The following is a 23,864-nucleotide window of genomic DNA, read 5'->3' as shown; positions in this document are numbered from 1 at the left end:
TTTCAATTGTCACGTTTCCTGTGACCTCTTCTGCAAGACTCTCCCTTCTACTTTTGCCATCCGCTTGTCGTCGTCTTGGCCAGTCCAAATGCTTTGAGTGTGTTGTTACAAGTTCTCTGAGTTTCAAAGAGAATGCATATTAGGTTTGGGCTAGCCAAGACCATGCTGAGGCCAACAGTCAATAACAGGACACATATTCTCTCTAAAGAATACACATTCTAGTTCATTGGGTTTGGACTGGCCAAGGCTACAATGAAGGCAACAGTTAACAGGACACGTATACAGGTGCAACTTGATAAACACTATTTGCAGTGGATTGGATAAGGTTGTATGGTGAGGATACATGTTGTGAATGTGAAAGTTACATATGTGTGTTGTATATGAAACTGTTTGTATTTGTTTTAAACCATGTGATATCATGTGGGTTCAACTTCAGCATACAGAAACCAAAGTTTGCTGATAGGCTACAAAATTTAATTTCAGATTATTTATCTGTATTTACCTATAGCTATTCTCATTTCACAATAATCCTAGAAATAAGGAGTGCATACTGCAAAAAATACTGTGTCATTTGGACCAGAATTGGTAGAGCTACATAGAAATCTTCATTTTCGCAAAAATGATGACTAATCAAGTTACTTTCCTAAGTATTGGAAATAGCCGAAAATGACGTACTTCCCTTGTGGGCTACCTTCAAAATCAAAGGTAGCCCGCAAGGGAAGTATGTCATTTTCGGAGATTTCCGATGCTTACAAATCCAGCCTATACACATTATATTAGCTGTAAAGGGCTTGCTGCTTGCGACGATGAGCTTAGGGTGTTGCTCACTGTTGGTGGTGATGTCGGAGGTGGCTTTCAGGGTCCAGGGCACATTTCTAAATAAGGAAATGTGCACTTTTTCAGATGTAAAATAGCAATAAAATAGCAGAAAAACCAGAAAATCAGAAAAAATTGGGGGGTGGTGCTTACTGTTGGTAATGATGTTGGAGGTTGTTTTCAGGGTCCAGGGCACATTTCCAAATATGGTAATATAGCCAAAAATAGCCAGAAAATCAGAAAAAAATGGAGGATAGTGGTGATACCCTTGGGTAATCTTGTCAGGGTCCAGAGTCTTGTTCCAAATTAAGTAATATAGACCTAAAAATAGCCAGAAAATGGCTAGAAAATCAGAAAAAATGGGGGATGGTGCCCATTGCAGTGATAACATTGGTTAATGTTGTCAGGGTCCAGGGTCCAGTTCTGAATATGGTAATATATCCAAAAGTAGCTAGAAAATCAGAAAAATATGGAGGATGGTGCTTATTGCTAGTGATAACATTGAGTAACATTGTCAGGGTCGAAATTATAGTTCCAAATAAAGTAATATGGTCAAGAATAGGAAAAAAATGGGGAATGGTGCTTATTGCTAGTGATAACATTGGGTAACATTGTCAGGGTCCAGAGTCTAGTTCCAAATATGGTAACATAACAAAAAATAGCCAGAAAATAGGCAAAAAATCAGAAGAAAATGGTGGATGGCCATTCCTGTGATAATGTTGTCAGGGTCAAGGGTACAATTCCAAATATGGTAATAGATCCAAAAATTGCTGGAAAATAGTGGAAAATTTGAAAAAAAGTTTGAATGGTATATAGAATGTCAGGCACTACCTTCAGAGTCCATACCAAAAAGAAAATATCATCCACTTTGACCAAAAACTGGAGAAAACCAAGTAAAGAATAATTTTATCTATTAGGGCCCATGTAATGGGATGATGGTCACATGACCAGTTACCAAAAATAGTCAAAAAATGGAAGTTGTAGCTCTACACTGTAAAGTGCTCCTGTTGTAGAGATAATCCAACTTTGTAGTCTATATCTGACATTTGCAGTCTGTTATTGTGAAGCCTTCACTCTGAACTTCTTGCATAGCTGAAGCCAAGAGGGAAGGAGGAGGCAAGAATGGGTGGATCTGAGATCAACACCCATAAGTGAGCAATGAGCAGTTACAAGATACTCAGCTCGCCCAACATGATTATGCATACTGTAGGAAGTACAGATATACAAAGCACTACATGTAGTGCAAGAGGAAGGCAGTACTGCTGACAAGATGGTGGTGGTACAAGACAAAAGATCAATTAATTATGTAAGATATTCAAATCTAGCTATATACCATTGTTTGACTATGGCTTCTGGGCATTCTCTTCCAATCCTGTATCACATTTATTGTATATCAGTAAACTTTGTATTATAAGTTAGCTAAAGTGTTCAGGGTACAGAGCAGACATCCAAATATGGTAATCCATTAAAAAATAGTCATAAAATGTCAAGAAAATCAGTGAGAATTGAAGGATGGTGCTTATTGTTAGTAATGATGTTGGGTAACAGTTTCAGGCTCTAGGGTAGACTTCCAAATATGGTAATCTACCTGCATATAATCAGAAAATAAGCAAAAATAAGAAAAAGATAGAAATGCTTTTTATTAATGGTGATGATGCTGGCTTAATTTGTTTACAATCCAGAAGAAGACTTATATAGGAAAATTTACTTGTGTGTGATAAAAATGTACCCAGAGAAACAGACAAAAGGAAATTGGTTTCTATTGCCTTTGCAAAAGAGGACTTGTTTCTGCCATGCTTGCAATGGCCTCTAACACAAGTATGACACCAAGCAACTTTAATTGGTTCATACATGCCATGCTTTTTTATCACACAAAATATGTTATAAACAGGCAAGACATCAAGAAGCAAAAGAAAGAAGCCACTGAGGCTAAAGATGATGACTTGGGCCTAGAGGAAGAATCTGAGGAAGAAGAAAGTGACTAAATGATATGCAGATAGCTTAAGAAGTGTACTATAGTGTATTACAAATAGCTGAAGCTGAAAAGTGTAGAATAGTGTATGCTTTTAGTACATGAAGAATCATTGATAGTCCTCAGGAATCCTGAGGACTTGACCAAATTTTTCACTCTAACTCAAATTTACCAAAATTATAGTGTAGTCCTGCAGGAATCAGTGGGGGACTGATAAGTACTGGTAATATGGTACAAAACACACAGATAGAAATAGTTCACCAACAACCAAATGTCAGTAACCCACAAAGCAAAGTGGTGAGTTATAAAATGACTTCAGATGGTTGTTGGTACTGTGATGTACCAGGCCATTTTACTTTGAATTGTCCACATAGAGAAGTGCACATGGCCCAGAAGAAAATCAAACTTCTTGGGAACCGAATGTATTTTACACATAATAATACTGCAGTACCTGGAGGGAATGGTGAGAAATCTGTTTGGCAAATCGTTGAGGAAACTACTAGGCAAAAGTCGACTCTACAAAATAATATGTTTGCAGAGCCTGGGGAAGTCTTTAGTCAAGAAGCTATTGTCCCAGGTATAATCAGACTACTGGATAATAATAATGGAAATGAAATTTCCGTTTTTACAAACCAAATGCATGATACAAGAGATGATGTGATTCTCAACATGAATAACCAAGTGTTAAAACTTACTGACATGCTTGTGATCCTCGTTACAAACCCTAGTAAAGCAAGGGACGTAGACACGTCACAGTTTGCCATCACCCATAGATCTCAAACCGAGACTCAGGGACAGTCAGGAAACTAAAGAGTCTGATGAAGGGGCCTCCCAGCAAAACTAAACCCAATGCTGGAGAACAAAAGGCACTGGAGACACACCTAAGAAAAGGGGTAGGAAAGTTGTGATTATCGAAGCATCAGAGGAAGAGGAAACTCCTCTCAAGAAACCAGAAAATCTCAACGGACCAAAGAAAACTTTGAAAAATAATCAAAAATTACTTGAAAGAGATGATGATGTCGAGGATCCTAATCCAAGGCACAAACAATTACCATATCTCAGTATCCCAGACTTAAATAGTAACACGAAAGAATCGGTTGAAGAGTATGATCCAGTGCCATTCTATGAGAAGCGCCCGATAGCATACAAGCATTTAGCTCCAATAGAAAATGTTAAAAATGAGGAACAAGTGTTGAACAGCCTGTAAAGCACCTGTTACTCTAAGTGCAGAAGTACTTATGAGCATTTCTCCTGAAGTAAGGCAAGAATTGTTCAAGGCCTTAGCTAAAAAGAAGGTGCCAATTCAGACTGCTCACAATCGAAAAGTGACTATAGTTGAGGAGGTTGATAAAGACACACCTCCAATTAAAAAGCAAGAAGATAATTTTAATTTCGGAAAAATCAATATAAATGACTTGGACATCAATGCCACTTTTATGTGCACAACAGAGGATGATGGAGTAATACCGAAAGCTTCTATAGTCCTGACAGATCCTATTGAGCAATACTTGCAAGGCATGGCTCATCATAAACTCCAAAGGAGATTTTCGTATCTAAAGAGTCCCATGCTTTAAAATCGATTTATCCAGTAATTAATAAGTTTGGTCAAGTAGAGAGCTTGTTGGATGGTGGCTCACAAATTGTATCAATGGATGCGGATGTTGCTAAGAAATTAGCAGTCCCTTGGGATCCTGATATAACCATTCAAATGCAAGGTGCGAAGAACTGTGGAAAAGACCCTTGTCTTGCCAAAAATGTTCCATTTAACTTTGGAGGAATTATGATTTCCCTGCAAGTGCATGTAATACAGGACCCAGCCTATAAGGTACTATTGGGCAGGCCCTTTGACGTGTTAACAGGGAGCATGTCATAAACTCTATGGACGGGAGACAGACAGTGACCATAACAGATCCAAACTCTGGCAGAAGGGCAATGTTACCCACCTTTGACAGAGGAAAACCACCAGTAATGATGAAAATGCACACTGAAGAGGATCTTCAACTGAAAACAGAGAAAGTTTTTCAACCCTTGATGATTTGATTGAGAAAGATCAATGAGAAGTAGTGATAGCTTTCAAAGAAGACAGTGAAGGGGGATATAAAGTCCTATTGTATGCCTTACCCGTGGACAATCAATTCTCTGCAGAAGAGACTAGGAATTTGTATCTTACAGAATACTTAAAACATGAAAAAGAAAAGATGACAGACAAGGCAGCCAGTACAGTTCTGGTAAACTACTTAGAAAAATATTATTCTAAGCAAAGTCAAGAATTGGGCACTTCTCATGCCTAGTAACACTATTCCAAAGAAATAAACAGAGGTCCTATTTATATAAGGATCTGAGACCCCACACCTTTCTTGCTCTATGCAAAATGTACTTTTATTGAGGACCTTTCAAGTTATACCCAGTGTAAATTAATTTGCTATCATGCTATACTTTAGGCATTGTTTAAAAGACATCCTGAGTCTCCATGGATCAATTCAAAAGGATGGTAGCAAATGAAAAATTTCCAGGAACACACATTTTGAATAGAAGATTACACCATTGTGTGGAACATTGGTGGAATGCATTGCTGGCAAGGCCCAATTACGTGTGTGATGCTGGTGATTCCACAGAGATTTGGGATACCGCTCACCAAATTTTCAAAGTTGCCACACACACCCTCGGCTCTCCTCCCACCTCTGATATTCTTGTCTACCACCTAGCACACTCATCTCCTACCCTTCTACACCAGATGAGTATTCTTGACCTGAACACAACCTTTTTTGCATACTTACCTTCTTGCAATCTATTAGACTTCCCTCCCTTCACCATTTCTATAGACCCCCATCACAGCCCCCATTGCCAATGGTGCACAAGTGAATTTCAGTTTCCTTGAATTGAAGATTACTCACCATTTCTTAAATAGCCAGGGTCCTGTTGCTAGAGGTTCATGATATGTTGTCGAGTGGCGTGTGAAGAGGCGGCTGCATAAGGTGCATAATTCATCATCAATTCACAGCCACCTTTACCTACCTGCTTGCAATACCCTCAGACTTCTGCTGCCAGACCCACATACATGTCCAATCATCACACAAGAAACAGATCACCAACACACTTTGTATGTCAAAATTTCAGGGGAGCTTCTCACACATTCTGAAATCTCACAGTGTCAGAAGCCCATCACAAGGATGCAATGTGCGACTCCAACACCTTGCTTACATGTTTTCACTTGGAAAGAGCACAAAATTGCGGTTGATGACTTGACACAGGCATGACCATGTGTAGTGTTCGCAGGTCCGGTTCAGTCCGGTTTTTTGCCCTGAAAACAGGCAACCGTGGACCGCAACCTGTCTAGGACCGACCCAGATATTGAGGGAACCGAACCGAACCACCTAGGACCGGTCTTTTGCGGTCCATGGACCATGTTCAAACTGATTCAGACCGGTCTTTTTGCGTAAAATTTATTATACCAATATAAACCATTTATATCTCAATTATTATTGCTCTAAAAAATGAACTGGTTATATATCATAGTAAAACATATAAATACCCATTATTCTACCAATTCTTAAGAATATTAATGAACACTTGACATAGTTATGACTGAAACCGAATTACATCTCATAAAGACTTGGGCAAAATGTAATGTGGCAACTGTAAATTATTTGATGCATACTATATATTGATAGATGGTGAGTATATTTTCATACTTAAAATGTCAATATCCAAAAATTGAATCAAGCAAAATAATGAAAGTTTGAGTGAGTTAGAATTAAAGTCATTCTGGTACAAGTTGCACAAACAAGTATTTGTGCCAAAATGAATTTGGTTATATCTTTCTCAGTTCTTAACCATTATTGATGAAACAAAAACCCAATTAAAGGTAATAAACGTGGTTACAAGGGTATGTAACGCATGTAACCGTTTAACCGGTTGCAACCGATTTAAACTGGTCTTTGAACGGTTTTATAAGATTTTTGAAATGAGGCAACCAGCAACCGGACCAACCCCAAATTGGGGCAACTGCAACCGAAAAAAAGACCGGTCCATGGTCCGGTTCAGTCCGGTCCACCGGTTTTTTTCGGTCCTATGGACCGGACCTGTAAACACTAACCACATGGTGTACCAACTCCATCTAGAAAAAGTCATGTAAGTAAATATGTTCTCACAGGCTATTTTGGCAGCTATCCTTGCAACTCTATGCAGGAATTCCTTCTCTTGTAAACTCTCAAGGAGTGGGAAGGGAGGGTGAATGATGATGGTTGCAAGCAAGGAGATCATCTGAATCATGTTCCATTATCTTATCTCTGAAATCTATCTATTGAATGAATGAAATTATGAAAATCCACTTCAAAACAATTGACTTCTGCCTCCACTCTTCAATTTCAACATATTGATGACTCCAAACGTTGAAGAATAGATTTACATACATAGTAGCTGTTGTTTGAGTGACCAGCACATCTGCACAGAGATTTTTAGAAGATTACCTGGTCCATGGAGCCAATGTGCACCATTTTCTCTATAAAATGTCTGGTTGTGCTTGAAAGTTCTCCTCAAAACTAAATATTGTGAATGTTAAGGTTCTATTCTGAATTATAGACCCTTTATTATTGTCTCTGAATTTCTGCAAGTTCTGGTGCTATAATATTCTACACAACAATGTGCAGTGTGTGCAGGTGTGCAAAAACTATTCTGTCTGCTGCGCTTCCTCACTAACAATTGATTTGGAAAGGATATCCTTTCCATCTTGTATCATAGCCAACAAGTAATGCACCAAGAATTATTGGCAGACAAAAATCAAAGTACACTTACCAAAGTGTCCTCGGCATCCTCCTCCAATCACCACCCCAGAATACATTGCACTTGGAAGTTCTCCTTGAAACAAATAAAGTTACATATCATGGTCTTATTTGGATAGCTCATCTTATATCCTTCAGGTGCCTGGATTCTCCAAACTTTTGGTGTGTAAGAAGATTTTTAGTGGGAACATGCGCTTGGTGAGCATTGTCGATAAATTCAGACACCAAGCTATCCCACTCATTTAAAGTATATGTATTAGAATAGGCATATGTTATGCCAATGTAAAAGTCTAATAGTTGAAGCCACAGAAAATTGTTGGTGTGTAGAATACCTGCCGTGGTCTACTCCTAGGGAATGTCATGGGCTACCCTGGGGTTTTCCAGAGTAACCTGCACCCGTACCCATCAAAACCCATACCTGCATCCATGGGTGTGGGTTTTCACAGGTACAGGTCAAGGGTTTACAAAAACCCGGGGGTTCCCAACCCATGTGTGGGTATCCCTTCAGAAATGACCAATGAACCTCGCAAAGGCAGGGCAAGTGTCAATCAATACTGCCATGCAACCCTGCGAGGATTGGAAAGTCAGGAAATGGTAACTGGGGCACAGGGCATGTGCCAGTGTTTTGACAGCATTGTGTTGTGTGGTGGTGAGCAACTGCATGTGACTGTGTTGGCGTTGATCTGTGAGGTGGGGTCCATTGGCAGGTGCCGTTGTCGTGGTGCTGTTGTAATAGTCAGGAAACAAAAAGAAAAGAGAACTTCACAGGCGCACCTTGTAAGCCCGCCCTCTGTTTGTGTCTATCCCCCCCATATTCCATCGTGTTTGACTCATCGTTGTTGTGGTTGCTGTGGTCTGTGTGTCACTACTACTGACCGACATATCCGAGTCTTTTGCATTGTTGTTGCCATGCCACGCTGTCTGGTAACCATGCTGGAGGGTATGGTGGTGGTGGTTGAGTGTCATGGTGAAGGTGATGTGTTCATGATTGACATGTCACACCCATCACACCCATGTCACAGGTACAGGTTTTGTTGGGGTATGAAAATGCCAACCTGTACCCACCTGCGACTTCAACCCGTATGGGTTTTTAAACCCATGACATTCCCTATCTACTCCTCCTCCTCCCCATCATCCATTCAGGAATACATTGCTGTGCTTAGAACTTCTCCTTGGAACAGATCAATTTTCATATCAGGGTCCTATTTGGATATATTATCTGGTATCAAAGTGCCTGAATTTCTAGAGCTTTTTGTGCTAGAAGATTGTCAGCAGGAAAGTGCGTGCAATGCTGCTAAGGCCTTGCATTTCGCATATTCCACTCATTTGAACAGCAATTTTTAGTAGTCTACGTATATTCCCATTGGTAATAAAGCGAACCAGCTCTTGAACAGAGTTCATTTGTGCACTGAAGTCTAGTAATACCTGTTTTTGTCTCCCCTCCTCCTCCCCATCATCTGCACTGTAATTGTTGCACTTGGAAATTTTCCCCTTCAAACTGACAGTATTATGTGTCAGGGTCCTGTTCAAATGATATTCAGAATATTTTGTGCCTAGAATTCCAGAACTTCCATTGCCAGAAGTTCGTTAGTGGGGATCTGCATATCTTTGCACCATTCTGCGATTTCACCCTCTTTGTACTCCAGTTGCACAATCTTGCCCATTTTTTAATGTACCCTTGTAGTGAGTTTGATAGAAATTTCGGTTGTAAGCATCTGGTTGAGAAGTTTGAGCTACCACTCTAGCCAAGTCCTTCTCCTCCTCCCCACCCTCACAGACACAACATACTGTGCTTGAAATTTCCCCTTGAAACTGACAGGTACGCACATTGGGGTCTTACTTAGTTACCTGTATCCAATCTGTCTCTTTTAGGCCTTCTGGATTGTCTGGTGCTGGAAGATAGGTAACAGGGATCTAAGTGCACAGAATTTGTGTCTCTTTCCTCTCCATTGGATTCTGTTTATTCCACATGTATGATGACAGCTCCGCTTAGGGCTTGTGCGTAGCCCCTTGTAGCCCTGGTTTGAAATATCTTCCAACTTCGCCATACACAAGTAAGCGAGGGGAGGAAACTGTGGATATTTATGGACTTTGTTTAGACCTCCATTGACAGAATTAAATTTGACAACAAATTACATACTTGATGTATCCAGTGTTGTCTTGACCTGTTTGACCCTGTCAAGAAAAAGGTCAAGTCAAAGGGTCAGTCAAAAGAGGTCAAGGGGTCAATGTCACGCAGAAATCACGTTGACCATGATGACATAATGTAATTCAGGACAACGTAGTACCTAGTACAAGCGTCAAGACAAGCATAGCAATAATGACATTGGACACGGAAGGGGTACCAAATACGCTAGCTCAAAGTGGGAGGGCATGAGTGCTGAAGTGCTGAAATCTGTAAGCTGTCATGCCCTCAAAGTCGCATCTGTGGAACCACTCTGACATAAATTTCCAGAACAAACACACACATGCTAAAAAATATCGTGTCAGCATGTACATCTGAGCTAAGCAAGCAGCGGATCGTGAAGCTTGCAGAAGGGAAGAGTGCCAGCCTGAGTCAATCAACGACGGCACACTTGCAAGATAGCTCATGCTGACCTTTTTTAGTATCTCCTGAAGCTTCAACTGCAAAATCAGAAAAATGGTTGGTAAGTATTCTATTGAATTTGAGGTAGCTACTTTATACTGAAGACATTTCTTGTACTTCAAAACTGAGTCTACCTTGAGTCTAACAAATCTCTGCAAGTGTAAATATGAGGCACCCTCTCAGCCCGCGCTTTCCTTTATCCCACGAAAACTCTTGACCCAGGTCATTCAAGAATCTTGACTTGACCCCCCTTTTTTGACTGACCCTTTGACTGACCTGGTCAGACCTGGGTCAATGACAACACTGGATGTATCTACAGAAAAAGCAGTCAGTGTACAGGGGGTTTAGCTCTGGAATTACGATACACGCCAGAAACAATGGGTGACTTCCTGTAACATAAATCTATATAAACAAATAAATCTGACCCTTATCGGAGTTTGAAATGGGTACCCTGGCTTGTGATTTAATCAAGCAAATAAACTGTAATGCCAACTGATTAGATTTATTCACCAGACATGAATAAACTTACTTCCCTCTCATCTGAGCTGTTTTGAGGACACACAGGCCCATGGATGGGTGTATTATAGTTAATGCTCAATCACATCAGCCAGAAAGTAGGACACACAATGAATGAAGCCGAGAAAATGTCAACTTGAGCTGAACATGCTGTGGTTCTGTGAGTTATGTGCTGAGAAGATTGTTTGTGGAAGGAAAAACAGCTTCGCAGAGGAAATTTTGGAACCAGAGGACATTGGCACTACTAATAAATTCTGTAATGGCTTCAAATTATAACGAGAGAGCAGACTGCCCTCAGCCGTAGGAGAGTAGAGAGGATGAGGTAGAGCTGACTAAGCTAGGTGGGAAGAAAACATACCCAGGAAGGAAAGGTGTCATGATAACAGGGTTGATTCCAGTGTTTGAAATCTATTCGAGGGGTCTGTACCCTCTGAATAGATTAAGGTTTATAACTGGGTGTCAACCAGGGCCTCCACCAAAGTCGAACCCTTACAAGACTTGGCATCCTGGCAAAAGACCCTAGATCTCATTGATTTATTTAAATCTAGCGAATTTACTGTCATGTGACCATTACTGGGTCACTTTAGCTTAAATTGCAGATTGCATGCCTCCCTCTCATTGGGAGCACATAAAATTTTGCGAGTGAGTAGGAGGAAACATATACATATTGTATCTGTAAGTTTTATTCTGGAGGGATGCTTTTGGGTAGTGTTAAAATGCCTTGACCTGTTTGCCCTGAATTGGTCAACACCCATAAGCCAACTGTAAAATATTCTTAGACACCTCATATTCTCCTTATCTGATTTAAATTTTTGTGTGCGAGTTACCAATACCTCCACTGTAAACTTTCAAAAATATTTGTGTCAATAGAGGTAGCACTGTGGAGAGAAATGGTCATCAATTAGATAGACTTCCTTTGATGGGCAAACTTGGCAAAACAACAATATGACCATCTTATCTCCCTTATATCTCAGCTCATGCTCAATGTTCTATCCAATAAATCTCCACACACGGCCACATGTACATTGTCAAAGTCTGTTCAAAATTTCAAATGCATAGCATGGATCGTTGTGGTGCTATAGCTTGTTGACCCGTTAGTGCTGATGACCCGTTAGGGGTCACATGACAGTATGTTACGGGAAGTCACCCAATGAGGACCATTCCTCTGCGTCGATTTCCTGAATTTGTGAACCCTGTAATCTTCACCGGACCCTGGAATAAATTTTGTTGATGTGTGTAACCAGTCCGGCTACAAGGGTCATGTGTATGTACGTACTCTCGGTTATCTTCCTGAATGTATAAAAGGACTGGGTTAGCTTTGTATTCGATAGGATTCCATTCCTCCGCTTACCTTACTACCCTCTCCTCCTTTCCCTCTCGATGGCGACACCTTTCACTCTATCTTGCTTGCTCATCGTCATCATCGCCCCCGATCGGTAAGCCCTTTCGTTCACAATGTGTTTTTTGTTTGCTGATTGTCCTCCGCAGTCGTTGGAGTCGTCCGTGATGCCGCCCACAGTGAGTCCCCTATCTACTTCACCTCCTCGCTTTGCTGATACGCTCGCACGTCGTTTCAGGACTCTATTGGATGTTCTGAATACCAGGTCAGTGTCGTCGTGTAGCCCGCACATCACCAAAGATGATTTACACTAACTGGGAAAAAAGAATGTCTGGTCATTTTTTGGACAAAGTTGGTGCTGTAACACAAGAACCAAACATTTTCAGAACTAAGCTCTGGTGTATGAGACATAGCTAAGGAGGTGTAGATTGTACATACCAAGTCTGGGGATGAATGAATGAAAACTCAGGATAAGGCAGAGCATTCACTGTGACAACTTCCAAAAATGGGATTTGACAAAATGGGAAATTCTGAATGACTGCAACCTACTGAAAGCAATTCACAACTTGAGGAAGAGATATTTTGAACACTGAATCTCCCTGCTATTGTTATGAGCTTCATAAAGTCTTTGGGCTAGAAAATTTATATCCTCCCCTAAAAGGTAAATTTGAACTTGTTCTCCACTTTATGTATTTTTCACTCAATATATTTGTTGGAATGAGGAAAAATGACTCCCTATTAATGTTTGTAGTGTGTATAATACAAAAGGTAGGTAGAAATGTTAAAATGACCATTGTATGATGTCTGTAGAAGTTAATTTCCAGAGTTTTTCTGAAAGTAAACAAGTTTCTACAACATCGGTCCTTCTTTTCTGCATGAAGAAAAAATGCTACCACCCTTTTGAGTTAATCCATGGAGACTAAGGATGTCCTTTAAACAACACCTGAAGTATAATATGATAGCAAATAAATTTACACTGGGTATAACTTGAATAGTCTCCAAGAAAAGTACATTTTGCATAGAGCAATCGTCCTGGACCAATCCTTGACATTTTTCTTGGTGAATTGGGGCTGAAAATATTTCACAAGGCACTTCTCATATCTAGGAACACTATCCCAAGGAAATAAACAGAGGTCCTATTCATACAAGGATCTGAGACCCCCAGACCTTTCTAGGCCTGATTTGGAAATCTCTCTGTCATGCTTCAGTGAGCTTTGTGGGCCATTTGAGAAGCATCTGTGCCCAAAACTCAAAAGATAGGTAGAAGCACTTGGCATGGACATTTCAAAACACCCATATTAACTGTAACCCCTTGGAAGCAGGGTTTCTGGGAACCATATTGACTATATGTCTCTTAATTTTCACAGTTTCTTGAAGTTTTATTAGCCATTAAATGCTTTATTCCTGGCAATGTGGTCAAATCAAATCATGGAACAGTAGTAGTTATGTATATGTACAATACTATGACAATAGATACCTTCTCCTATCAATCCTGGGCAATATTTGCAACTGCAAATGTCCAAGGAGGGGAATCAATTCAAATTCACTTTTTTGGGGAGACTATAGAATTTTATATCTCAGAGACTTTATGGGGCTTATGACAATAGCAGGGAGATTGAGTGTTTAAAATATTTCTGCTTCAAATTGTGAATTGCTTCCAGTAGGTTGCAGTCATTCAGAATTTCCCATTTTGTCAAATCCCATTTTTGGAAGTTGTCACAGTGAATGCTCTGCCTTATCCTGAGTTTTCATTCATTCATCCCCAGACTTGGTATGTACAATCTACACCTCCTTAGCTATGTCTCATACACCAGAGCTTAGTTCTGAAAATGTTTGGTTCTTGTGTTACAGCACCAACTTTGTCCAAAAAATGACCAGACATTCTTTTTTCCCAGTTAGTGTACATGATGTTTCTTGTAGGGGGAGTGGGTTATTCGTCATTGTATGCTTCCACACCAAAAGTACATCAGTTTCACATTTCTCTTTTTATAACAGTTGCATACCTTGCCACAGTAAGTGCCCGATGTCAATACCTTGCCCGCCACCGTTCAGGAAGGTGCTAGGGCTGAAGGTACGTCAGATCCTATATCGATTCTCAGTTTATCAACTTACCCACGGTCGAAGTGATAGCATCAACCGTTCATGCGAGTTCTACATGAGGAGGTAAGTCGGTTATGATAAGGCCCAGTTACGAATGACTGGCGTGATGTCAAAGAGGACACAGCATGTCGACTTCCTCGTCAACTTTCGTCCGCGCCACTTAAGACCACCAGCGAGAAGTGGTCGAATAGGCCGGGAAGAACGTGTGACAGTGGAGCCAAAAGGTTGGGGAAGTTCTGGCCATGAACGATTGCTGCCCTGACTTACCCGCATTGAAACCGAAGCCTGGCGTTGAAGCGGTTCTACAAAAGGTACGTGAGTCTCAATAGTGGAATGGAGCTGTAGATCACTCACACAAAGCGAGAGCAGAACTTCCCGTTCTGCCGCCCATCCCCTTCCAACCCATCATCACGCCCTTTCCACTGCCAACCCCCCACAATTTCGCAACGCGTCGCCATCCTAAACTAGGAGTGCTCGCCTTCCAGCCTGTGGTTTCGGACATCCAATCACGAACGTAAGTCGTTTCTCTGAGTTTCTTTGTCAGCGTAGAGTTTCATGCGGTCTGGGGGGTAGTGGTGACACGTAAAGCGCTTAGCCAAGCGCTAGGCGACATCGCGTCAACATTGATCGACAAAGCTTTGAGTGCCGCCAGATGCAATTGCAACCGCAAAATGTGAGCTTGAAGGAGCAAGCGTCTTGGAGTGGGGAGGTTCGAAGTCGGCCCGCCCTAGTTTGACTGGAACGTGGTTGTAGATCAGACGAAGAAGGACCATTCGTATCTTCGAATCGGGATAGTCACGGATTCCGCCAATGACGAACAACCTCGAGAAGGCCATACGCTCTTTGAGAGATAAGGTGTACACTGCAACCGTGATAAAACATTGGCTGACTCCAGGTGAAGGCAGCGTTCACTTGTTTGGAAAGGTACGTGAGCGGTAACAGTGTCTATGGATTTGTAGATGACTTACCCAAGCTCGCAACAGCTCTTGTCGGTGACATCCATCCTTCGCTAGTCAGCGGTCATCCTCTCAAATCCATTTCATCACCATCACCTGCCTTCGCTCGGCGCTCGCTAAACCGTCATCACCACCCCCCCCCCCGTTTGACCAGCACGATGTCGTCGAATGTCGTCGGTATCAGCGTAGCTAGCGACTTCAGCGCCTCTCCGTCCTTTACGCCGTGTAAACCGCGAAGTGGTGCTCTTTCGGACGTCGTATTGGATGGGAAGACGTTTTGCTAGGTCATGTCATTGGCGTAGAGATCGTTTCTTGCAGTCTAGGAGATCGTCGTGAATGGTATGGAAAGGTACGTGGGCGGCAACAATGTTTACCCAATGTCCAAACAGCTGCTATCGACGTTTCCTCCATTCATCCTCTCCGCCCTCCATTTCCATCCCTCGCTAAACCGTCGTCACCACCTCCCTTGGCCTGTCCGATGCGACGTCGTTAACTGTGGTGAGCATCCGTCGAATGTAGTGGGCATCGGTGTACGTAGTGAACGACCTGTACGCTGGTGAAAAACCTTGTTTGTATGTAGAAATAAGACGAACTGTTGGATAAAAAGTCAAACTTGTTGAATCGACCGTTATTTCCTTGAACGTGGTATCGGAAATAGAGCTTACCTCACACCCATCCTCGTCATTGCCCTGGACAATCCACATCGCCTGACTTGCGATCTTGAGGTTTTTGTAGCAGGTCCTTTCATTGTCGTTGTAGTAAGTGGAAGGAAGTGAGGTGAATAACAACAATACGCGTCCAAGTTGTTGGAGGACGTTTAGAGTGGTGTGAACTTGAAGGCATGAATGCATGACGCGTGACGCGTTGAATTTTGTACACGACTATGCTACTCGACGTTGGCCTCACCGTCTTGCAATGGCGGGGAACAACACCATCCTCAACACCATCGCCCTCCTCTCCGCAACTCTAACAACCTACAACCCACTCCCCTACAACCCAGGCTTCTCCATAAAAAACGTCGTCTCCCTCGCCCAATCCCTCCCCCGGTACTCCTGGGAATACGGCACATCCGCCGAAGCCCAACTCGAACTCTTCACGCCCCAATTCTCCGTCTTTGGCTCGACCCCGTTCCCGATACCAGCACTACCAGCAGCGAGGGTCATCGCTTTGAACTACGCATCGTCAAAGGTGGATTTCGGGACGGGGTATGCGGCGTTGAGTGCAGGTAGTGGTGCTGCGGGTGATCCGTCGAGTTTGGGGGTGAGTGCGGTGATGTTGGGTAAGTTGGATGGGGAGTATATGGCTGCTGCAAAGGAAACGGTGGATGCGCTGCTCACTCAGATCCCACGATGGTCGAATGGCGCGATATCGCATCGTCCGGACGTTGCTGAGCTTTGGTACCTTCTCCATCTCCATCGTTACTGGATACTGACGTCCTTGCGCCCAGGGCAGACTTTGTGTACATGGTCCCACCGTTCCTGGCATACTACGGCGCAGACACTCAAAACGCGTCAATCCTCCTCCAATCATTCACCCAATGCCAACTCTACCGACAAGTCCTCCAACCCTCGAGCGGCGGAGCGTGGATGCACATCATGGGTCCCCAAAACCAAGACACAGGACTCTGGTCGACGGGGAATGGGTGGGCCGCAGCTGGGATGACGCGCGTCCTCGCTACGTTTATCAAATCCCCGTTCGCGCAACAGCTTAATGGCAGTGCGCAGGCGGATGCGGTGGTGGGGTTGACGGGGTACATCAAGGAGATATTAGACGGCGCGATGAGCTCGCCCATGAGTTTTGGGTTGTTGAGGAATTATTTGAATGATACGAGTGGTGATGGACAGGGGTTTCCTGAGATTTCGGGGAGTACGCTGTTGGCGAGCGTAGCGTATCGAATGGCTGTTCTCCGTCCCGACGTTTTTTCTTCCTCCTCCAACTCCTCCAATTCTACCTCTTCCTCCTCCGTTTCCAGTTACATATCATGGGCAGACAACATCCGCGCCGTCCTAGGCGCCTACGACTCCTCCGGCAACCCACACATCACAAAAACGGGGATCGCAACGCCAGCAGTGAACCCACTAAACTGGCACGATACAACGCCGTATACGTCTGGTAGTCCGGAGGGGCAGAATTTTGTGGTGTTGATGTATGCGGCGTGGAGGGACTGCGTGTATGCGGAAGTTTGTCGGAATCCGTTGGCTGCTAGTTCTTCTGGCTCGGGTGGGACGACGACGATGGCTGGGTCAGCGACGACGACGACGACGGGGAATTCACGAAGGATGGTGAAGAAGCGGATGCATGGTGGGCTGAGGAGAGCTTTGGATATATTTGGCAAGATAGCGGGGTGAACAACTTTCTGGTGGGATTGAACTTCGATTCACTTGGACGTTTGAACGTTAAATTCCCCAGACAGACTTTTTTGGAGGACATCGTTTGCAACGATTTTGGACACAATGCATACTAACATATTGTTTTAGTCGTTATTGGTACTCTTTTATATGACATGTATTTCTATGCTATGTAAGTCCAGGTACTGTATAATTGCATGTTATATGTACAAGGTTAAGATCAAAAAAAGTAAAATCCTTGGCACTCATGCACATTGCGTCCTATGTGCGCAGGTGTAACCTGCTTGAGCCTATGATGACCCCTTTTTCACCAGTTTTGTTCGACACAGCCATTGCTGGCTTTGTGCCTGCTAATGTCTATCAGAGACGCAATTCGGCCCTCACCAGGCGTAGAAGCATCTCCAGCAGGACGAGACCCATCGAGTCCAGTGATGGAAGAACATCATCATCTGGCAATCCAAGCTTATACCTCACCAGGAACGCAGCTCAACCTCTCCGCTGAATCACTCAATAACACTGGCAGAACATTCATTGTATCCGCAAAAGTTACCCATGCCTTTTACCCTTTCACGATGTCTCCGGTCGTTAGGGTTTCCCTACTCGATCCCGCCTCCGTGGGCGCAAGCGAAGCTGTCCTGAAACTATACGACTATCGCTGCATGGTCAACTTCCGAGAGGAGATGGACAACAACCAACCCTGGTCTGAGACCAAAGAGCTCGCTTATCGGCAGTATCGGCAGGAGAGTCCCCGTAAATCTTTCCACGGCGAAGAAGACATGAGCGATGGAGAGTTCGAGGCTTATCTCCAAGAATGATGCCAATTGTTTTACAAACAGGAGAAACAGACCTACGAAAGGTTAAAAGAAGGGCAAGGGACCTGGTTGCCCAAGCTCTACTGCTCTGTCTCCCTTTCACGACTAGACGGCACAATAGTCAAAGGGCTCCTGTTGGAATATATTCCATCCATATCCCTTCGCAATTTCGTGAGCACATGGACAAGTCGCGTGCCTCCCCTGCCTATCGACCTTTTGAAGCGAGTCGCGGATACGACTGTCGAGCTCATTGACGGAGTTTCCCATTTTGACGTCCTCAATCCCGACGTTTGCATAAACAATGTCCTCGTACGGGAGTCGGCATTGAATGCTGGGGAAGCCGAGCCCGAACCATATCCTGACTCGTTGTCTTGATTGACCTAGCTGATTGTCGTTTGAAGCAACATGGCCAGGCAGACGAGTACTGGAGGAAGGCAAAGCGAGATCAGGACGAATCGGGAGCTATGGGATGCGTGTTGCGCATGAAGGTGGAACAGCAAATAGGAAAGGACATCTGGACATATGAGCGGTCCACCAGGTTTGACAGACCTGGTTGGGACGAAGATGAAGACATATGAATGAAATTTCCAGTCCGGCAGATTGTCTCATTGGTACTTGATTGGTACTGCCATATGACATGTTTTTCTATGGAAGTCCAAGCCTGTACTTGTTACATTCATATTATACAAGGTCAAGATAAAAGAAGGCCGTAGGATCGTGGTGGTTGGTTTGTTTCTTCTGGGATTTCGTGAGAGGGTCTTGGTTAGTGGTGAGACGAGATTGAAGGTACGGGAGACGTACGGAGGTTACTGTTAACGTACAGAACTCAGAGTCAGACACAGTTGTGATGACGACTATGATTGGGCAAACTACCTGTTAACGTACAGAACTGTAATACAGGTAGTGTGAGTGTCGAGAGAAATAAGTATAAGTAAAAAACCTCACCTCAGAGTCAGACACAGTTGTGATGACGACTGAGGTGGGAAAAATAAGGTTTGCGGTTTATATACTAAAAACGGGTGGCTTGGAATAAAGACTAGCAAATAACGGAAGTATATGTAGGAGGGATAAAAAGGAAAGAGTGATCGGAGTGTGCAAACGAAACGTACGCGTAAACAAGGAAGGTCACGAGGTGTCTCTTCTAACACTCCCCCAGACAACGAGGGACCTTCAAGAGTCCAGCTTGAGTGCTCGAACGAGCTTTTGATGGGTGATGCGAGGGAGTGGTTTTGTGAAGATGTCGGCGAGGTTTTCCTCGGATGGGATCTGTACGAGCCCAATTTCTCCTTCCGCTACTCGTTCCCTGATGTAGTGGTGCCGTATGTCAATGTGTTTTGCACGTGCGTGTCCTTTGGTATTGAGGGTGAGGGCGATGGAAGCGGCGTTGTCACCGTGAAGGATGGCAGGGAATTTTCGAGCGAGACCGATCTCTGACATGAAGGAATACATCCACAGTGCCTGTTGTGCGGCGTGTGTGAGCGCCATGTACTCTGCCTCGGTGGTGGAGAGGGCAACTGTAGCTTGTCGCTTCGCGCTCCAAGATACGGGTCCACCAGCTATTGTGAATACGTATCCCGATGTGGATCGACGCGTGTCAACGTCTCCTGCGTAGTCTGCGTCGACGAAGCCGATGGGGTCAAGGCTGCCTCCCCGGTTGTAAGTGATTTTGTAGCCGATCGTCCCCTTGAGATAGGCGAGGAGATGGAGCATCGCCTTCCAGTGTGCTGGACCAGGATTTCCCTGGAAGCGCGCGAGTACGCTGAGGGCATAGGCGATGTCAGGGCGCGTGGCTACTTGAGCCCACATGCAGGAGCCGAGAGCTTCGCGATATGGTTTGTCCTTCATGTAATGACGGTCTTCATCTGTTTTGGGGCAGTCGGATTCGGATAATGTGATGCCGGAAGGAAGTGGGGTGGGTTTGGCGTTGCAGTGAAGCATGCCGAAACGCTCTAGTATGCGTCGAATGTAAGCTTCCTGAGATAGTGAGATCGCACCGGTGTTCTCGTCTTTCTCAAAATGGATCCCCAAGATGTAACCGAGGTCCCCCACATCCTTAATCTCGAAGCAGGCCTCAATCTCCTTCTTCGCCCTCTCCGCCCCTTCCTTGGTTGAAGACGCGCCAAAGATGTCGTCGGTATAAGTGCTGGTAATGGTCTGTACCCCTTCAATGGTGCGGGAGTGGACGCATGGGTCGGCGAGTGACTTGTAATATCCCAGAGATTCATACGCGCCTGACATTTCGACCTGGAAGTCGTAGCCTCCTTGCATCATACCATACAATGTTTTGACGACCCGTAGAACCTTTCTCTCCTCCCCCGGGACGACAAAACCGGGCGGCTGGCGCATATAAGTGGTGAACTTGTTTGTGCTGTACAGAAAAGCGGCAACGATGTCCACTTGCCAAATGTGGAGGTCGAGTGAGGCTGCAATGGCGGCGACAATGCGAAAGGACTCCAGACGAACGACGGAAGCGTACGTCTGGTCGTAATCGAGGCCTGGGATCTGGGTATATCCTTTTGCGACTAGGCGGGCCTTGCGTCTGATGATGTTTCCGTTAGCGTCGTACTTGTTCGTGAATACCCACATTGAATCTATGATGTGCGCCTCAGGTGGAGCATCCACCAGCTCAAATACGCCCCTCTCCCTCAAAACACCCCACTCTGTGTCCATTGCCGGCTTCCATAGCTCAGGCCTAGTGATTGCTTCCCAGTAGCTGCGCGGTACCTGGGAATCTGGGAGTGTCGTGTGGAGGGCGGTCGTGTCTGTGGGTGCCCCAGTTCCTAAATCAGCGAGACGTGCAGAGCGCCTAGGTACGGTTGGTGTTGGGGCATCAGGTAGTGGTGTGGGCGTGGGAGTAGCCTCTGCTGGTACAGTGGGCGTTGTGGCGTTAGGATGTAAAGGTGGGTCAGTGGGCCGAGGACGAGGGGCAAGAGGTTTCCTTGGGACAACCACAGCGCCAGGGTCTGTAGAGTCTACGCTGGAGGTAGTCGTTGGTGGGGTGTCATCGTCGAAGTCATCCTCGTCGTCAATAATAACGAGAGGAGGCATGTCGCCGTCGTCGGGAATAGTACGATGTCCGTGGCCTTCTTCGAAGATGACATCACGACTCTTAATGGTCGTACCTGATGCCCGATCCCATAGCTTATAGGTTCCGCGTCCGAAGTAACCAATCAAGGCATATTTGATTGATCGAGGCGCTAACTTCGATATGCTTATCTCTGCCGGTATCTTGGCGTACGCAATGCATCCAAATGGGCGTAGGTGGGATATGTCCTGTCGTTTGTTGGTCCACTTCTCAGCAGGAATAAGTCTAGGATGGCGAGCGGACGGAATGAGGTTACGTGTGTATATGATGTAGGCGGCGGCATCAGCCCAGAGTGAGGGGGGAAGTCCGGAATCAGCGAGGACACAGCGCACACCTTTGATGATGATTCTCATCCCACGTTCTGCCACCCCATTTTGGCCGTGGGCATATGGTGCGCTAAATTCCACGATGATTCCGTGCCTCGTGGTATATTCCCTCCACTTCTCGTTGAAGAACTCACTCCCCATATCAACCCTCAGGCGAATGAGCTTCTTCCCCGTCTCACGTTCCGACCTCGTGTGGTATTCACTGAAGGCATCAAGTGTCGCGTCGCCAGACTTGGAGGTGAGGAAATATCCCACACGGTAAGAGGACCCGCCATCATTCAGTACGAACATGTATACTGCTCCCCCAACAGAGCGCACACGGGCAGGTCCCCATAAGTCTCCGTATACCCACTCCAGCACCTCCGTCTCAGGTTCGACCGCCCCATCATAAGGTCGCGCCGTTTGCTTGCCGTAGATGCAATCCTCGCACTTCCCATCGAGTTTCACATCCCCCAAGACGTTAAGACCGTCAACTAGGCCTCGTCTAGCCATGTCAGTGATGGAATGGACGCCAGCGTGTCCCAGGCGCCGGTGCCATGTATCAAGACTGGTGGGTTTGTTGAGAGAGCACGCAGTGAGGGCGTGGGTCAACGGTTCCACATTGAGAAGGTACATTCCATTGTTTCCTGTACCTTTCATGAGCGTCCTCTTCTGTCCTTCATGCATATCATAGAAGGTGACCCCTCCCCCTCCAAAGAGTGTCCAGCAGTTGGCTTCATCCAACTTGCTGATGGAGACAAGATTCGCAATGAGGTCGGGGGTGTGTACAGCATGTTTAAATGTGAGCGTCGTCCTCAGTGATCCGGAGATTATGGTTTTGGTGACGGCGCCGTGTCCTACAATGCGAAACTGACCCCCTTTATTTGCAGATTGTCCTTCGTCGGGCTGGGACAAGGCGTGGTAGGTGGAGAAGTCCGACCGATTTACGAAGCAATGTTTGTTTGCTGCAGAGTCGGCGTAAGTGGGTACGTTGTGTTCCCCTCGGTTAGTCGTTGCGGCTAACGCATGTGTGCATCCCCAGGCACCATGGGGGTATGAGTCCAGGACGCAGTCCCTCGACGCGAGGAGGTCCTCCCCAGGTGCGTGGATGTCTACAACCTCGTCTCCAACAGTTGAGACGACCTTCACATCTTCAGTCAACAGATAATTGCGATGGCCCATGTCCGAGACGAGAGCGAGGGTTATTTCAGAGGTGGGTGTGGCGTCTGTGAGGGCTGCAGTGACCGACGAGGTATTTGGAGTGGCGTTGTTGGGCGTTGAACCGCGCGCACCACCGCGCTGTCCAAAACCCGGAGGAAATTGACCCTCTTTTCCTCCGCCGCGCCAGTAGCAATTTGCTATGGTATGTCCCCGTCGTCCGCAATTCTGGTTGGCGCACAGTAACTGACTTCGTGGCTTCCTCGTGTCTGCTTGGAGTGCTGTGACAGTTGTAGCTGGGTTTGCGACGGACTTGGAGCGGTCAATTCGGTTCCAGTGAATCGTCAGACGACTGATCACGTCCGCTGAGGACTTCGCTTCATAAAGCGTGCCTACAACACTATCCCAGGATGCAGGGAGCGAGGACAGGATGACCATACGGAAATCCGCATCATTTATCTTCGCGCCGGCATTGTTCGCCGTTACCCATTTGGTACGCAGGTTGGAAATATGGGTAGGGAAGTCATTCCCGTCGGTGAAAGTGATATTTCGGAGGTCACGTTGAGCGGTGATCATGGCGAGGTCGGAAGAGACTTTGTATTGGGAGGTGAGTGAGTTCCAAGCTTCTGCAGCTGTACCATCGAGCTTGAGTCCCAGCCCGACAGCATTTTTAGTGTTGTAGAGGAGCAATGCACGTGCCCAGGCGTCGCGCATGGCCCACTCTGCACCTGAGGGTGTAGTGGAGTACCATGGAGTGGGATCATCCGGGAGCGGGACATTTGGTAACGTAGGGGTGTAGTTTAAGGTCGTGGGGTTTGGATAAGGAGCAGGGTTGGTGATAGTTCCTTGTAAATACCCCAGTACGCCTCGGCTGCTAGCCGCGATGGTAATAAGTGTTTCGAATGTGCCAAAATTGGTACCGTCAAATTTTTCTGCCTCGGGGAAAATAGGCGGGTTGCTGTTTGCAGACGACATTTTTGGGGAAGTGTAGTTTCTGGGAAGTGGGCTTTACGAGTCGCAAGTAGTGTGATAAAGCAGGTAGGTGTCTATAGTTCTTTTTGTCAGAGCGCAGCGGGGCCCATAACCTGT

General features: G+C 45.2%; 7 protein-coding genes across 7 annotated transcripts; 5 read left to right on the top strand and 2 right to left on the bottom strand.

Annotated features, from left to right (window-relative positions):
* Nucleotides 1–4,026: 4,026 nt before the first annotated feature.
* LACBIDRAFT_299661 (uncharacterized protein) lies at nucleotides 4,027–4,661 on the top strand (the record flags this gene model as incomplete). The annotated part of the gene is made up of 2 exons (XM_001882598.1): nucleotides 4,027–4,303; nucleotides 4,348–4,661. 2 exons carry the CDS (start codon nucleotides 4,027–4,029, stop codon nucleotides 4,659–4,661), a joined length of 591 nt encoding a protein of 196 aa, XP_001882633.1.
* Nucleotides 4,662–4,666: 5 nt separating this feature from the next.
* On the top strand, nucleotides 4,667–4,828 carry LACBIDRAFT_299660 (uncharacterized protein; the record flags this gene model as incomplete). The annotated part of the gene is made up of 1 exon (XM_001882597.1): nucleotides 4,667–4,828. The coding sequence occupies one exon, from the start codon at nucleotides 4,667–4,669 to the stop codon at nucleotides 4,826–4,828; it is 162 nt and encodes a 53-aa protein (XP_001882632.1).
* Nucleotides 4,829–8,113: 3,285 nt separating this feature from the next.
* LACBIDRAFT_299659 (uncharacterized protein) lies at nucleotides 8,114–8,535 on the bottom strand (the record flags this gene model as incomplete). Its single annotated transcript, XM_001882464.1, has 2 exons — nucleotides 8,114–8,293; nucleotides 8,344–8,535. 2 exons carry the CDS (start codon nucleotides 8,533–8,535, stop codon nucleotides 8,114–8,116), a joined length of 372 nt encoding a protein of 123 aa, XP_001882499.1.
* Nucleotides 8,536–11,966: 3,431 nt separating this feature from the next.
* Nucleotides 11,967–12,269, top strand: LACBIDRAFT_299658 (uncharacterized protein; the record flags this gene model as incomplete). Its single annotated transcript, XM_001882596.1, has 3 exons — nucleotides 11,967–12,108; nucleotides 12,161–12,190; nucleotides 12,250–12,269. 3 exons carry the CDS (start codon nucleotides 11,967–11,969, stop codon nucleotides 12,267–12,269), a joined length of 192 nt encoding a protein of 63 aa, XP_001882631.1.
* Nucleotides 12,270–14,153: 1,884 nt separating this feature from the next.
* LACBIDRAFT_299657 (uncharacterized protein) lies at nucleotides 14,154–14,373 on the top strand (the record flags this gene model as incomplete). The annotated part of the gene is made up of 2 exons (XM_001882595.1): nucleotides 14,154–14,174; nucleotides 14,227–14,373. The coding sequence occupies 2 exons, from the start codon at nucleotides 14,154–14,156 to the stop codon at nucleotides 14,371–14,373; spliced, it is 168 nt and encodes a 55-aa protein (XP_001882630.1).
* A 1,609-nt stretch (nucleotides 14,374–15,982) lies between these two features.
* Nucleotides 15,983–17,415, top strand: LACBIDRAFT_299656 (uncharacterized protein; the record flags this gene model as incomplete). The annotated part of the gene is made up of 2 exons (XM_001882594.1): nucleotides 15,983–16,464; nucleotides 16,515–17,415. 2 exons carry the CDS (start codon nucleotides 15,983–15,985, stop codon nucleotides 17,413–17,415), a joined length of 1,383 nt encoding a protein of 460 aa, XP_001882629.1.
* A 1,982-nt stretch (nucleotides 17,416–19,397) lies between these two features.
* On the bottom strand, nucleotides 19,398–23,750 carry LACBIDRAFT_299655 (retrovirus-related pol polyprotein; the record flags this gene model as incomplete). The annotated part of the gene is made up of 1 exon (XM_001882463.1): nucleotides 19,398–23,750. The coding sequence occupies one exon, from the start codon at nucleotides 23,748–23,750 to the stop codon at nucleotides 19,398–19,400; it is 4,353 nt and encodes a 1,450-aa protein (XP_001882498.1).
* Nucleotides 23,751–23,864: the final 114 nt, after the last annotated feature.

The sequence above is a fragment of the Laccaria bicolor genome, genomic scaffold (assembly GCF_000143565.1).
Source record: "Laccaria bicolor S238N-H82 LACBIscaffold_17 genomic scaffold, whole genome shotgun sequence".
NCBI classification, from domain to species: domain Eukaryota; kingdom Fungi; phylum Basidiomycota; class Agaricomycetes; order Agaricales; family Hydnangiaceae; genus Laccaria; species Laccaria bicolor.
The sequence above is the reverse complement of the archived record's forward strand: the minus strand, read 5'-3'. Positions and strand labels throughout refer to the sequence as shown.